At 39.9% G+C, this 16010-nt stretch overlaps 1 protein-coding gene across 1 annotated transcript; it reads left to right on the top strand.

Annotated features, from left to right (window-relative positions):
* Nucleotides 1-1619: 1619 nt before the first annotated feature.
* On the top strand, nt 1620-15646 carry frk (fyn-related Src family tyrosine kinase). The gene is made up of 8 exons (XM_072445303.1): nt 1620-2031; nt 4001-4122; nt 4974-5139; nt 5212-5378; nt 6415-6573; nt 6862-7043; nt 14424-14589; nt 14664-15646. The coding sequence occupies exons 1-8, from the start codon at nt 1667-1669 to the stop codon at nt 14876-14878; spliced, it is 1542 nt and encodes a 513-aa protein (XP_072301404.1). The 5' UTR covers nt 1620-1666; the 3' UTR covers nt 14879-15646.
* Nucleotides 15647-16010: the final 364 nt, after the last annotated feature.

Below are 16010 nucleotides of genomic sequence, written 5' to 3'. Positions count from 1 at the left end.
AAGTGTAGATCCATATGTGTAGACCATGGAAGTGTAGATCCATATGTGTAGACCATGGAAGTGTAGATCCATATGTGAAGACCATGGAAGTGTAGATCCATATGTGTAGACCATTGAAGTATAGATCCATATGTGTAGACCATGGAAGTGTAGATCCATATGTGTAGACCATAGAAGTGTAGATCCATATGTGTAGACCATGGAAGTGTAGATCCATATGTGTAGACCATGGAAGTGTAGATCCATATGTGTAGACAATGGAAGTGTAGATCCATATGTGAAGACCATGGAAGTGTAGATCCATATGTGAAGACCATTGAAGTATAGATCCATATGTGTAGACCATGGAAGTGTAGATCCATATGTGTAGACCATAGAAGTGTAGATCCATATGTGTAGACCATGGAAGTGTAGATCCATATGTGTAGACCATGGAAGTGTAGATCCATATGTGTAGACAATGGAAGTGTAGATCCATATGTGAAGACCATGGAAGTGTAGATCCATATGTGTAGACCATGGAAGTGTAGATCCATATGTGTAGACAATGGAAGTGTAGATCCATATGTGTAGACAATGGAAGTGTAGATCCATATGTGAAGACCATGGAAGTGTAGATCCATATGTGTAGACCATGGAAGTGTAGATCCATATGTGTAGACAATGGAAGTGTAGATCCATATGTGTAGACCATGGAAGTGTAGATCCATATGTGTAGACCATGGAAGTGTAGATCCATATGTGTAGACCATTGAAGTATAGATCCATATGTGTAGACCATGGAAGTGTAGATCCATATGTGTAGACCATGGAAGTGTAGATCCATATGTGTAGACCATTGAAGTATAGACCCATATGTGAAGACCATGGAAGTGTAGATCCATATGTGTAGACCATGGACAATATATTTAGCTTGACAGCTTTTTTTAAAGAGAGAAATAGTATTAAGTAATATCATACAAAATAAATAAAATACGTTAGTTGTGACAGTGTAATGACCATTTGTGTTATTATTAATAGCAAAAGTTTGCCGCCTAATTCTTGGATCAGTGCCCCAAGGTAAAGGTCCAATTGGATCTATTAGAGCTTTGAAGCAGGATTTACCCATTTTATTAATTGTATTACTTTCATTAGTAGAAAAAGCTTCAGTTGTAGTCATCTGGACTCAGTTAGAAAAAATAGACGTTTCAACTCTCATCCAAGAGTCATTGTCAATAAAACAATGACTCTTGGATGAGAGTCGAAACGTCTATTTTTTCTAACTGAGTCCAGATGACTACAACTGAAGCTTTTTCTACTATGGAACACGCCTGGACGAATGAGGGATTACACCGACATTACTTTCATTACCATATATAGTTATCCAATAGACTATCTTTAATTGTCTGTTGTCGACTTATGCTGTAGCCTAAACAAGAAATTCAAATACCCTTAGTTCAAACATTGACCCATTAGGATGAGCAGACTGCTGTAATGTGACGCGGTGGTCACCAGGGGTCGCTGTTGTCCCGCAGGCCCATGGATCTATGGCAGTGGCTCGGTTCCTCATTCCTCACAGGTGCATCTGATTGGCTCAGGTGATTAGACTACACCTGGAGCCCCGGGACTGAGCAAAACAAGCCGCTCTGATTTTTTCCACAATGATCAGCTCTGATTGACTTTTACCATGGAGCTACAGAAAAGGTTTTCCGCGTGTTGGGATCGCTTCCTGTCATGTTTTAAAAAACCTGAACAGTCCGATACGGATGGATCCCCCAAAAAGGAGTCGAAGCACAATCCGATCGATTTGAGCCCTCCCGCCCAGCCGCCAAGGGCCCCGGGGCCTGGACGAAACCAGTACGTGGCCCTTTACGACTACTCGGCCCGGACGGCGAATGACCTGAGCTTTAACACCGGAGACACACTCGAGGCGATCACCAAGGACACAGGGGAATGGTGGTTCGCCAAAGCGCTCACCGGGATCTCGGCCAGTAAGACGGGCTACATTCCTGCCAATTATGTGGCCCCTGTGGAGAGCATCGCTGCAGAACCGTGAGTTATGCGACCGACACAAACACTGCTTCTTTTAAAATCCCATAAACTTGTCACGTGTAGCCTAAATTAAGCTTTATAAATGTGCTAATGAGACAATAATAAGTTCTAAATCTTTGCTTTTTTCCCCTTCTCCCCCCTACACCCATTTTGTTTCGATAGACCAATCTAATAGATCCATGGCCTGAAGCTAATCTTATGATTGTTATTCAGAAGATTCTCATCAAATGACGTAATGTGTTTCAACTGGTCTGTCAGGTTTGGCCATTTTACTGTTTACTGGCCATTATAATGTTGGAAATGGCCTTAGAGCCACTTCGGCAAGTGAAACCGAAGAGGTAAAATGTCGAGGCCTAATACAAGTCTGACTCAGTGTTATTAATCTTATTTGGCTCTGTTTTGAGTACAGGCCAAAGATGAGCCTGGTTAATGATTGACTCAAACCAGGAAACGTTTTCATGTGGTTAATAATTCTCGTAAGGAATGCCTTAAATGTTGCCTGGTGAGATGGCAGAGTGTAAAATCAAACCGCTGCTCTTGCCTGGAAATCACATGAGAAATAGTTCCTTGTAGAAGAATTAATGGTCTTATATTGTAGGCTCAAGGGTTTCAGCTTGCACTACAGTCGAGGTGTTGCTATAGCATGACTACTATAGTAGTACTATATGCTTCTTTTTTTTTTTTTTAGTCCTAAGATTTAAATGGTATGTAAACGCCAAACATAAGTCATTTATCAATGTTTTCCCTGACCTCTCATTTGACCTGGCGTTGGACGTCTGTCTGAATCATGACTCATGACGTAATGTGTTTCAACTGGTCTGTCAGGTTTGGCCTTCATCCATTGAAGGTGGTGATTGAGGTCAGGATAATGTGTTTATATGTAACACAAATTGCAATTAAGTATTCTTAACCAACATTTACCCCTTTTGTACTTTACATTAAATAGCAGCCTTTGGTGTACAATGTCCCTCATCGTTGCGAGTCTTCTAAAGTATGTTTGGTTTAATTCACTAGCACTTTATGGACAAACTTCTGAGCTTCCATTGATGGTTGTGCGGCACCCTTTTGTTTATGTCGGTACATGTAACACTGCTTCCTGTCTTGTGACTGTCACGTTGAATGTGACTTGCTCATCCTGTTCTTGTCATGCCACATCTTTTCCTGTTTATTATAAGTCCAATTAACTCCTTCCACATCATCTTTGTCGCTGCCAAACCCATGCTCAGTAATGTATCTAGAACTATCTCGGCATAAGCAGTGCCAGACACTTTTGGGAAGTGGCTTAGTTCTAGGTGACCTGTTTTTACACCCGAGACTGAGAAAACAAACAAAACATGGAACAAGAACCAGGTGAGACTGAGAAAACAAACAAAACATGGAACAAGAACCAGGTGCTCAGAGAAAACTATGCTGTTTTCTGTAGGTAAAGCGCAGCTTGTGTGAGGTAGAACTCGAATGAAGGGACAGAGTTAGACCCACTAAACCTGGAGTGTTGGAGTGAGAGAAGTCTGGTTTTGACTCTGCACTTTTCCATAGCCCTGATAAAAATGTATTGATCCACATGGGAAATTGCTTGGACACTATAGGTAATTTTAGAAACGTAAAAACATATTTGCAATAAGATCAATATTTGAACATGAATGTATTGATACTATTACTATTTGAGTGCATTTTGGTTTTGGGAGGTATTTCAAAGTGAAACGATAAATATTACCTATAAGAGTATGGATTTAACCTATACAAATGAGTTCTCAAACAGTTTGGCTTCTGAGTTTGTTCGGTGGAAAACTGGTGTAAACATGTTTTAAAACCTATTTTTATTCAGCTTGTTTGATATAACCAAACAACATATGCACTTTCCTTCTGATCCGTATGCACATATATAGATTTATAAACTATGGAATCATGTACAATAAATTCTTCAAGTCTTCATCTAGATGATTTTGTAAAAGTAGTTTCTGCTTTGCAGCTGGTATTTTCCAGAGACCAAGAGGCAGGATGCAGAGAAGATGCTTCTGGCTGAAGGCAACATTCAGGGAGCCTTCCTCGTCCGCAACTGTGAGAGTCAGAAAGGAGAGTTGTCCCTCTCGGGTAGGTCCACTGCAGCCTCATTTGACCCACAGCTCCTGTGGGGCCCTTTTTATATTATTATGAAATAGAAAAACTAACTCAAAACATGGCCCAGATGGGGACAATAAACACAATTGTAGCTGAAGACGATCTGAACATTTATATATTTTCCAACCACTGTTACAAGTGGGACAAGTATGTCAACCGACTAATGCCAAAGTACCTGCAAAGGTAAACTAATATTTAAGATCTGGACAATCCCAACACAAATAATGATGACCTGGCTACTCCAAAGATCTCCCTGTGAATGGTTTATATTTTGACATCTTTCCAACAGAATTCTTTCCGCTTCAAGCCAGCATTTGATTTTTTGTTTTCTTTTTGGACTTTAACTAGAGTTGTCACAATACTAAAAGTCAAACACTATTTGTTATTAAGGCTCAATAGTCTCACAAGGCTCACAATTATTTTCTTTTACAAAATAATGACATTTTCAATTTAAAAAAAAGTAATTTAAGTTTTCTTTATTCTAGTTCTGATAAAGCTCAACATCGTTTTAAAATGGTTCATGAGTTTATGATATCATTATCTGCACTCATAAAAGCCTAATAAAGCTCTGGTCTCACACTTATTCTTTCCATTACCTTATATTTCCATACTAGTCATAATAGTTGGCCTGGTTTTTTTATTTTTTAAAAGATGTCCCTGATCTACCCTTTATTTTTTATTTTTTTTATTCCTTGTATGTCGGGGGATTTAAATGTCTTTGTTTCAGTGGTTTAGTAAACATGACCTGCAAATACTACTATTTGGTTTATGGGCTACAGTGAAGTTTCTCCATCTCCTAATGTCATGTATTTTTTACTTTATAGTGCTGGACCATGGAAAAGTGAAGCACTACAAACTGAGAAAGCTGGAGAATGGTCAATATTTTGTGTCCAGAACCAAATCGTTTGAAACACTGAAGGAGCTGGTGGAGTGGTACTCCCTGCAGGCAGACGGCCTGTGTGTTCGCCTTGGAGAACCGTGTAGAAAGGTCTGTATCTAACATTCAGTATAAAACGGAAAATCAAATGTATGACATTTTACTTTCAATTGGTGTGTTCAGACGGAGGCTCCTACGACGTATGGCTTATCCTACAACACAGTGGACACGTGGGAGATCCCGCGCACCTCCATAAAGCTGGGGCGGAAGCTGGGAGCGGGCCAGTTTGGAGAAGTGTACGAGGGCCTGTGGAACGACACGACTGCTGTGGCTGTCAAGACCCTTAAACCTGGTAAACTGAGGGCACAACTAGTTTCTCATTTAGCTTTTTCTTTATCGGCTAGAAGTAAAAAACAAACTTTTCTTACCTTCGAATACACAAAAAATATAATTTATTTTTCTTAAACGTGTGTGTATATGTTGAAGGAATTTCTAGTTTCTTTTCTACATTAAATTTGATTTAATATGTAAATTCTTCTGAAATTCATATTTTAGACCAGTGTGTAGACCAGCTACATTATAGTCCCCCATAAATCTAATGTAATTAAGGTAAGAATCTCTAGTACAAATTATTTGTTCTGATTATATGGTAAAGTGTGAGTCATTTATTGCGTTAAAGATTGCATGCTTTTAATTTGATACATTGCAGTCTTCTACTTATTACAGTCCATATGACACATATACTACACCTTTCAGTAAAACAAAGGGAATATGATTTATATTTAAGATTTGACCTGTTTTTTTTTCCAATTTGGCCATTTTGGTGATGTTACTTCCTGGTTTGACATGGCCAGCAAATATGACAAATGTAGAGGTAATTCCCCAACTGTTACTGTAACCAGATTGTAAACAAGGTCCAATATAAATTTAAATCATACAATAGTTATGATTTGACAAACAAATTCAGCTTACATCACCTTTTAGTTTGTTAAATTTTTGTTCTTAAACTTAAAATTGTTTAAACTCAAGTAATCTCTCCATCTTTTGTAATGGCACTTTTTGATGACATACGTGGAGATATTCTTTTCAGAACTACTTCCTGCAACTTTACATTTTTATTGGTGAAATTTGTCAAAACCATGATAGTTATTTACCACAAGAAAAACGTGAGAACATATGAGCATCATATGAGCTTTAATATTTTGACATTTGGGCATTTTACTATTAGTTTATTTAATACACATAGTTTTAATCTCTGGCAAGCAGATTTGACATGACCTTAAACCTGTCTATTAAAAACTTAATGAGATTTTACTGTGCTGTCAGTACTTGAGCGACAGTGCGCAGCTTTATTTCTCTACACAGTGGTGTATCTTTTCTGCTGACAGGCTCCATGGACCCCGAAGACTTCCTGAGAGAGGCTCAATTCATGAAGAGGTTGCGACATGCAAAACTGATCCAGCTGTATGCTGTGTGCACCATGGAGGAGCCCATCTTCATCATCACTGAGCTCATGAGGAACGGCAGTCTGCTGGAGTACCTGCAGAGTACGAACACACCCGCCACACTCTTCTCATAATCAAGACATGAACTTTGTAGTTTAATAGTTGCTCATTCACTTGGATGCCTTTTTTATGATGTGCTGCCCAGTGGTCGGGGGCACAGCACATGTATGCCAGGCTCTATGTGCAGCTGTAGTCCTCCCTTCTCTCAAATGTGATTGATTGCAATGTTTAGTCTGATTTAAAAAAAAAAAAATCCTGGACATCCCTAGTTTCTACTATAAATGGAAAACGATTGCAACGAAATTACAAATGTATTTATTGTCTTTACAGTGGACAAAGGCAACGACCTAAGCTTCTCGGACCAGATTGAGATGGCGGCGCAGGTGGCATCAGGGATGGCCTATCTGGAGCAGCAGAACTACATCCACAGAGACCTAGCGGCCCGCAACGTGCTGGTGGGAGAGAACAACATCTGCAAGGTGGCAGACTTTGGCCTTGCCAGGGTCTTCATGGTAAGTTCAACTCCTGGCACAACACTACTTTGTCAAATTCAAACAACATTTATACCATAGGTTTTGAAGCAAAATGGTTGTAATTTATAATAAGCAATAATATAGTTGCAGATATGTAGCGTTTTTATCACTAGAAGTTCCACAGTCCTTTGCATCTCCCCCGCGCTGCTCTGCTGCTTGAGCATTTTCCTTGCACAGTGCCGAATCGCACAAAACATTACAAATTTTACTTGTGTAGAAAGGTCTGAGCGGGGAAAGAAAAATCTGGCTTTAATATGTGGACGTTAGAGCTGGGCTTAAAGCGGTGCTAATGTGGAGCTAACGACAAGAAAATACTTCAGTGATGCGAGTTAAACAGCCAAATAATTGCAAAACTGGACAAATCAGGAGGTAAATCACGGGTCAGATCTCAATAATAATAATAATAATCGTCGTCGTCGTCGTCGTCGTGAAGCTGCTGTGAGCTCAGACAGCCCGGAATGCACTCATTTGATTCACAACATGAATAGTTTATTCTCACTAAGATGTGTTTGAGCAACAAGTCGGTGATGTCATGATTTCTGATATAAAATGTTAATCAGTCAGGACACCCTATTTTATAATGTACATTGTATTTGTACCTCTGGCATGCCTTTTTTAAAAAGTGCTTTGCATATCTTTGCACTTTTATTAAACCTGTATATCTTATATTCAGTGGCGTGCGGTCAAGGCAATCTGTGATTGGCCAAAATGGTCTAAGATTACCGTGTATCACAACTGAATATGAAGAATTGTTCTGAAATATATCCAATTCCCCCCTCACTCCAGCTGCTGAAGCTTGGCTGAAGTCAGTGTCTTTTAGTGGCCTCTACAGGCCGTGGGCATTACTGCACGGGAAGCATGGTTCTGCTTTTACCACACCGGTACAATCTATGGCCGTGTTCAGAGGCTCGTTCATGTTCCACTCTCTAACATGAGCTTTTAGAACCAGAGCAGACGGTAACTTCTCTTATAGGCCTGCACATGCTTTGAGGACCACACAGCCTCAAACACATGGCTCTATGCTCAAACCACGCTGAATAAACCTGTGTGGGAATCAAGGATGTGCAGGTTTTGCCCTAACTGAGCAAGTTAACAAGATAGTCAGTTAACAACATAGGACACTAATTTGTGTAATCAGTTGGTCAATGAAGTCAGCTTATTTATCCATTTACCATATTTATGTGGTATGAGAGGTTTGTTCAATAGGATAGATGTTCGCCCTTCATGCGGGAGACCTGGGTTCCACCCTCCCATTATTTCCCCCCCCCCACTTTTCTATTATCCACTAAATGTACACCCCAGGTCTGCTTTCTCATCCGTAAAAGGCACCACACACACATGGAGGGGAATCCAACCTCAGATAAAATGGAAGTAGATGGATGGACTTCATACTAACTTGAAAGTATTTACATGGGGAGAAAAACATGACAACGTTGGACCGTACCTGAATAGTTTAAAAATTGTTGATCTCTATCTGAATTGTGTTTGCCCTTTTTATAAAACTGAGTGACTTGTCTGGTTTCCTTAAAACTGCAGCGCGCCACATCCTGCTCCATTCATTCCTTATGGGGAATTGGCAAAGTCTTGCTAAAATAAATATTTAATTAACACAAAGCGGAGAGAGAGTTATAGATGGATAATCCCTGACTGTATGTTAAGACTTTTACGTACAAATGTAAATATCTCACCGGAGGAACCCGACATGTTGTCTCAAAGGTAAAAGCAAACTTATATTAACTCTAATATAAAACGAACTTGATAAAAGTACATATGCAATGCAAAGAGTGTTTTTGTAAACATTTTAAGTTCGTGGTGTTTTTAACATACTGATTTAAATTTATTGTGTTAGCATTAGCCTAGACACAAAACCACTTTTATAAACGCATAACATTAGCTGTCCCCAGGTTAAGTATTTAGAGTATCACAATACAATGCCATACAATAAGTACGTGTACGCCTGACCTCAAGCAATGAAAAACATCACTAAAACATATTCGATTAGCAAGATATATATTAACATTAACAATAGAACACGCTTGTTTTGGCACTGTAGTTTATTTAAATTAAACTCACCACATCACTGTTACCCTACATTTTCCTCCTCAGCTACAAGATGGTGATTATAATGAAGCAATTATAACGAGCATCTGAAACTTTATTTCTCTTTTGGTGAGAGGACAAGACTTCCAGTCACTAGTTGCGCAGCCTGCCGAGCTCTGGGATGGGAGGAGATGAAGACCTAATCAAAACTAACTCATTACTGATTTGAAAAGTCACAAAAAGGTGTGCACAAAACTAACACCATGTTCCTCGTTACTCTAAAAAGTCATTTGAGTACTCGAACGAGTTACCAGCTAACGCGTTACCCCCCCACTCTGGTCATAACATGCTGCCTGTGATTGTCCACCTTTAACTCGTGCTCCACTTTGTGTTCATTAATGATTTTATTTTGACGAGACTCTAATTCTCTATAAGGAATAAATAGAGTAGGAAGTGGACCACCGCAGTTTTAAGGAATCAAGAACTAGCTGCTCAGTTTCGTGAAAAGTGCCTTTTCATGGGTCCAAAATTATAAAATAGTTGTTGCTACTGCCATCTTGAGGATAAAGCCGCATGTTGCCCTGTGGCAAAAAGTGCATGAGCAAGTGGACTCATTTGCCATAACATGTCCCTCTCCTCTGATCACCATGGTTGATCACGCATAAGGGCCTTTCCCATTGTGAAAAACTGAATAAAGTTTGATAAAGGATTAATCTTTAACATACCTAAGACCCCATTTTTGGCCAGAACTGTATTACTGTAGTCAGGAGGGACCAGTGGGCTTAGAGAAATCACACCTGTCTGAACCGGTTTGTTTCAGGTAGTCAGTGTTGTACCTGAACACGTTCATTGAACAAAAGTTCATGAACGCGTTCATAATTTTGGTGAACGTGAACTGAACGAACGGTATTACTGATGACGAACGATAATATGAACGGTTCATTCTGGTGTCTGTGAACGGAAAATTTGTTCTTTTTATTTTCGTTCAATAAAGTGTCAGATTTCTAGAGACTTCCAGGTGAAAAACACCGTTAAGTTGCCCCTAAAGAGCCGATGTCTGGCAAGTGTGAGCGCTCCAGAGTTGTAGAGGCGATAGATCGCAGAGACAGAGATTTCAAGTGTCGCACCGCACTGCGCATGGGCATCAAAACAAAAAGCAGCATGGACGCGACCGCACCGTGTGAAGTCAACAGAGCAGTGGTGTTTGCTAAAACCACACATAACTACTAATTTACCACAACAGTGTGTCATCCCAAACAAAAAATCTAATCAGCCATGCAATAGCATAGCGCTCAGTTAAAACTAGTGTGCTCACATTAAAACTAGCTCGCTAGCCGGCATCACTTTGTTTAATCGGCTATTAACGGAAAATACCTTTCAAACTCTGATTGTATTCACAACTAATGTGTCCTTCATCCTACCAAATATAATGAAACTGCATGTAGTATTGCACCCGTGAACCAAGCGGGAGTAGAGTTTTGCTAGAGTTTTACTCTATGTAAACAATGACATCATGAATCCACATGGCTGAGCACAATACTAGAACTTCCTATAAATATCATTTCAATATCAATTTCATCACCACAAAAAAAAATGATAGCCTGATGTATGCTGTGAGTGAACCTGTGGGTGATCCTGCCATGAAGACAGAGTCCAGAGTGCGGCAAATTCATCCGATGTCGCCATTTTACACACTTCGCTGCTTGAATGAAAACATCTGTAAACAAGCAGCTGCAGCGGTGCATCTTGGTACTTTGGGGCGCTAGTCTTCAGCGCCCCAAACCCAAAAAATTCCTCGACGATGATTGGCGGATATGTATTCTTTTTTTGCCTAGCAACAGGGGAGCCATTGGCTTAAATACAGCACAATGGGGCTGATCGAACAAGCGCCCCGGCAAGACAGCCTATTGGCTACTACACCAAACATGATAAACGTTCACGTTTTAAACGTGGAACTTGAAAGTGAATGTAACTATAATTCTGGAGAGTTCTAAACCCATTAAGCAAAATCATCAATAGCATCTAATTAACACAGGTTATTTTTTCAAAATGAGATTATTTAAAAAATAAAATAAATTAAAAACAGGCAGTTAAGTCAGGTGGGGCGGCGCCCCCCATGGGCGAGCCGCCACTGCAACAGACCAGCAGGAGTCGCCCTGCTACGACCATTTACGTGAGTTTTATGATAAGGTCGGTGAGGATGGAACAAACTAACATTTCTGTGCAAATTTTGCCCGGCAAGTTTTCCCTCATGTTTTTGAGAATATACTGTGGGGCTGAAAGCTGCAACTGCTGCTAGTGTGGACTGTGTGGACTGAATGGACAACAACAAATGAAGGAAGTCTGTCCCTTTAAATGTGAATGTAAATCCTGGTTGTGTAAGGATTAAAAATTGGATATGAAGATGAAATCTGACACACATTTTCAGCAATAAACCAATAAAATAATTGCTGCCTGTGGTTGTATTTGGGTTGTGGAAATAATTTAGAACAATTATTGCATAATATTGAAAAAAATAATTGAACTAGTTCATTTTTTGGAGCTGTGAACTTAGTTCAAAATCTTGCATTATGAACTGAACTAGTTCATTTTAAAATGTATGAACTGAACTAGTTCATGTAGTTTACTTTCCCAACACTGCAGGTATCAATCCATCCATTTTCTACCAAGCGGTAGAAAATGGATGGATTGATACCTGCAGTGTTGGTCCCTTTCGGAGTCGTGGGTGACTGGAGCCTATCCCAGTGACTTCAGGCCTTGGGCGGGGTACACCCTGGACAGTGGCCAACTTGTCGCAGGGCCAACACAGAGACATAGACATTACAGACAGTTCACGCTCACATTCATTCACTAGGGCCAATTTAGAATCACCAATTTTGCCTAACACATGCATGTCTTTGGACGGTGGGAGGAACCCGGAGAGAACCCACGGTAACACGGGGAGAACATGCAGACTCCACCCAGAGAGATCATGTGATGTTGGTCTGGTCTGGGAATCGAACCCATGATCTCCTTCTTGGGAGGCAAGAGCGCTAACCGCCTTTGCCACCTAAATCCCCCACTGCAGGTAGTTTACGTATAAGTGTGTGGCTACATGCTAATGAACGTTAGCATACTTGCAGACAGTTTTAACGAGCCTAATTTACAACTGCCCAGATATTATATTTTAAGATCAGTCACTTACCTGAATACAGTCCGTGCTCTTGAAAGCTTTGAGGGCTTGTACGGTGCAAAGGGCTTGTGGGTGAGGAAGAGCAGATTTAAATGTCTGCAAATGTTTGTTGTGGAAATAGCCATCCATTTTCTACCGATTGTTCCCTTTCGGGGTCGCGGGTGACTGGAGCCTATCCCAGTGACTTCGGGCCTTAGGCAGGGTACACCCTGGACAGTGGCCAACTTGTCGCAGGGTTAACAGACACATAGACATTACAGACATTGTGGAAATATATTGCTGCTTTTACGTGTTGTTGGCAACTTGCAGCTGTAGATGAGGATCAAAGCTCGTTCATTTCTTTTATTTTATGCTTTGTTTTCTCTGACTAACAGCAGAGAGGGATGTCTCAGGTCATACAGGCACTTTTGGGTGAAAGTATTCCACTTAATTCAATGGCGGAAGATATAAATTGACAGATCTTCTCTCCTTTTAGTCTTACTATTGAGAACAAACATCCACGGAAAAACAGCCGTTAAAGTGTGTTTTATTAGGAAATGGTGTTAGCAGCCGAATAGCGCTAAGCATTCCTCTGCTTCGGGTGAACGTTCCCACACGGTGGCTGTAATTTAGAAATACAAAGTCATTCATCCATTTAGTTTTATTATTTACATAATTTATTATTTAAATTATGTAAATACAGTCAGGCGCCACGTGTTTAAGGGATACAAAATATGTTCTGTTTATGCACTACAAGTTAACTATATGAAACCCAGCACAATAAATACTGGACTTAAATCCCCCCAAAAATAAAACTACACAACACATATTACAGGTAGAAATGCCAAACAAAAAGCTCATAATGTGGATTAATTTATAATTTTATTTATAACGCACTTTACATTCGAAATGGAACCTCAAAGTGCTAACAGTGGCTAAAAACAACAAGCAAGTTACAGTTAAAACAATAAAACACACGCACGCGCACGCAGTGCCGCACCCGCCTATACGGCCTAGTGGAAGGGCCGGCCCTGGCCGTGACAACAAATAAGTCGCGTGATTGAAACTCATGGATAAATGCTAATAAAGAAATTAGTTGATTACATTCCAATTGTCTGTTTTTATTATTGCGATATCAACATTTTTAGTGTATTTAGACTTACGAAAATAGTTTGGAATTTTACTATCTTACACTATTTGGATTACCGTAAGTGCTGGATGCAACAATGAGGAGCGACTCCTTGTAAACGGGCAGTATGGCTGATGCAGATGATAAATGCTCTGAAGGATGTGGTCGAGGACTCATCTACCAACCTGGACTTCGCAGGGTGACTCTGTCCACTTCACCCACTTTGCAGTATTTATGTGGTGTGTGTGTTCCTGGTGGTCAGACAAACTGATTGCTTCCGTCCTTCCTGCCCCAGGGCATTTGGGGCTACAAAATTTGCTTACTACCACACAGTGTGGAGTGAATGAATAATTACTAGTGTGTATTTTTGACAAGCCTAAATGTGCATGAATAAAACAAAAGCCTTCTCTGGATTGTTGTGGAGATTGAGGAGATATAGTTCCAATTTAAAACCATGTTTTGAATTGGAACTATATAACAGTTTGACCTTATTGAATGTCTTTAAGTCCCTGTGATGTTAAATATTTATTTTTGGGGCTTTTGAAATGTCCTTCACCCTGTGCAGTTTCTGGGCAGAGAACCAGCCTTCAACATTTGGAAATATTGACCCAAAAACAACTCTTCTGCGAAATCCTGGCTTTTTTTTTGTATTTGGCAAGGTGAACTTTTTTATTATGTGATTATCATAGGCAGTATTTCTTATGAATACTTCCTATGATAATCACACAATAACCTCACAATAAAGTGAGGAGAAAAAGGTGCATGCTTTTTTTTTTGTCAATATATTTTCACGAGGGCTACGGCGGAGCTCGATTGTCTTAGTTTAATTTCTTCATGATTTACATTACATCCTTGCAGTTAAACATTTACTTTTTAGAGAGTTTGTTCAGATACAATTTACAGGACTCGCTCTCTGAAAAGATCCTCATGCAATACCACACAGGCTGCTTGCTTCATGTCCCTGTTGGTTCTTAAATTTTGTGAAATAATTTAGGAAGTTATATCTACCTATATTGTCTTTTTTTTTTTTTTTTTATAGAAAGAAAATGAAAATGTTTATGAAGCAAAGGAAGGAGGCAAGTTCCCAGTCAAGTGGACGGCTCCTGAGGCCATTAATGACAATATATTCAGCATAAAATCAGACGTCTGGTCCTTTGGTATTCTGCTCTACGAGATCATGACATTTGGCCAAACACCTTATCCTGGTAAGATCTTCTCTGGGCTTTTATTTGATCCATTTTAGGGTTTAACCCATTTGCTCTCCATGGTTCTTTTCCAGGCATGACCAACTACCAGGTGGTTCAGAGGATCCTGGATGACTACAGGATGCCACCTCCACCAAAATGCCCCAAACTCATGTACGGTATCATGAATGACTGCTGGAAGAGGGATCCTCAGGATAGACCCACCTTTGAGACTTTACAGTGGAAGCTTGAGGACTTCTTTGACCTCGATACCACCGCATATGATGAAGCCAACCGTTATTACACCTAGAACCTTTAGTACTCCTCATAAAATCAACAATCTCATCAACATGTGATTGGAAATGTAATTGTTGTTCACAAATGAAGGATTAATTTATTGTTGTTTTAACACAACTTTTATGAAGTCGAAGGCCGCTTTCGCGACCTGATGCAATACTCTATGCGCAAAAAGAACTCTGCAATGATGGTGATGACAAGACACGTATGCGAGTAGTATTGATACGAGGTATATTTCCTCTTGTAAACGCACTTTAAAGAAGGCCTTGAAAAACTGCTCTGTCATGTGCTTCCTAAAGGGAATACACTACTTGGAGCTGAGTGGGAAACTACGATCCGGATGAACCGGTTCTTCACCCTGCATAATACTCATGCTTTCCACTCTTAACATACCAGGCCTGGCATTTAAGCTGCGCATACATCTTTTAGTGGGTCATAGGAATCTTTGAACATTCCTCCAAAAGGAGGAAGTTGCTGCAATGATGGATTCATTTTAAACTATGTAAAGACTGAAGCAGCGCTTCAACTGACCACAAGTTTTGCTTCCTTGTGGAACCGTTTGAAATCTTAATGTAATTGCTTCTATGAAAATTACAATGTGTTTTTTTTTATTTTTATTTTTTTAAACGTTCATTTTAACCATGTCAATGTTGTATATTTTAACACTTAACTAATTAAACAGGTCTTGTGGTTAATGGAGCTCTGTTCCGCATTCCTTACGTGTAACTGAAACTTATGTGGGTGGGCTTTGGGAACCCAAAATTAAATTACTGAAATTTGATTGTGATAAAGCATTGTTGTCTTGTGTAATGTCCCGCAGGTGTTTGTTAGGGAACACTTGCACACTGCACAGCATTACCAGTAGAGGGTGCCAGGTACTCTGAAGGGCTCTGTTGTGTCCAGAAGTTGACCATAGGACTACGGGCTGCGTTCCAAATTATGCAAATTCTGTTAGGGTCATAAAGGTCATTTTTGTTATCAAGTGAAACAAATGGATGGTATTGTGTCTCCGGGCTCTTTGGGTCAATGAACTCAATCTGAAACACCTATACCACATTATTAAGCAGACCACAATTTGCAAGCAATATGGGAAAGAAAAGGGATCTCTAATGCCGGAAAGAGTTTAATGCCTTGGACAAGGTATG

Source organism: Eucyclogobius newberryi, unplaced genomic scaffold, assembly GCF_026437365.1.
Source record: "Eucyclogobius newberryi isolate DKJ021-1_F unplaced genomic scaffold, fEucNew1.0.hap1 SCAF_1, whole genome shotgun sequence".
In the NCBI taxonomy this organism is placed as follows: Eukaryota; Metazoa; Chordata; class Actinopteri; order Gobiiformes; family Gobiidae; genus Eucyclogobius; species Eucyclogobius newberryi.
This window is presented reverse-complemented; position numbering and strand designations above follow the sequence as displayed.

What these genes read in the sequence shown, in the direction of transcription:
- frk (XM_072445303.1), top strand. Translation starts at nt 1,667, where the DNA reads ATGGAGCTACAGAAAAGGTTTTCCGCGTGTTGGGATCGCTTCCTGTCA. An exon ending in GGAGAACCGTGTAGAAAGGT is followed by an intron (nt 5,140 to 5,211) that starts CTGTATCTAACA and finishes GTGTGTTCAGAC; the next exon opens with GGAGGCTCCTACGACGTATG. An exon ending in TGTCAAGACCCTTAAACCTG is followed by an intron (nt 5,379 to 6,414) that starts GTAAACTGAGGG and finishes TTCTGCTGACAG; the next exon opens with GCTCCATGGACCCCGAAGAC.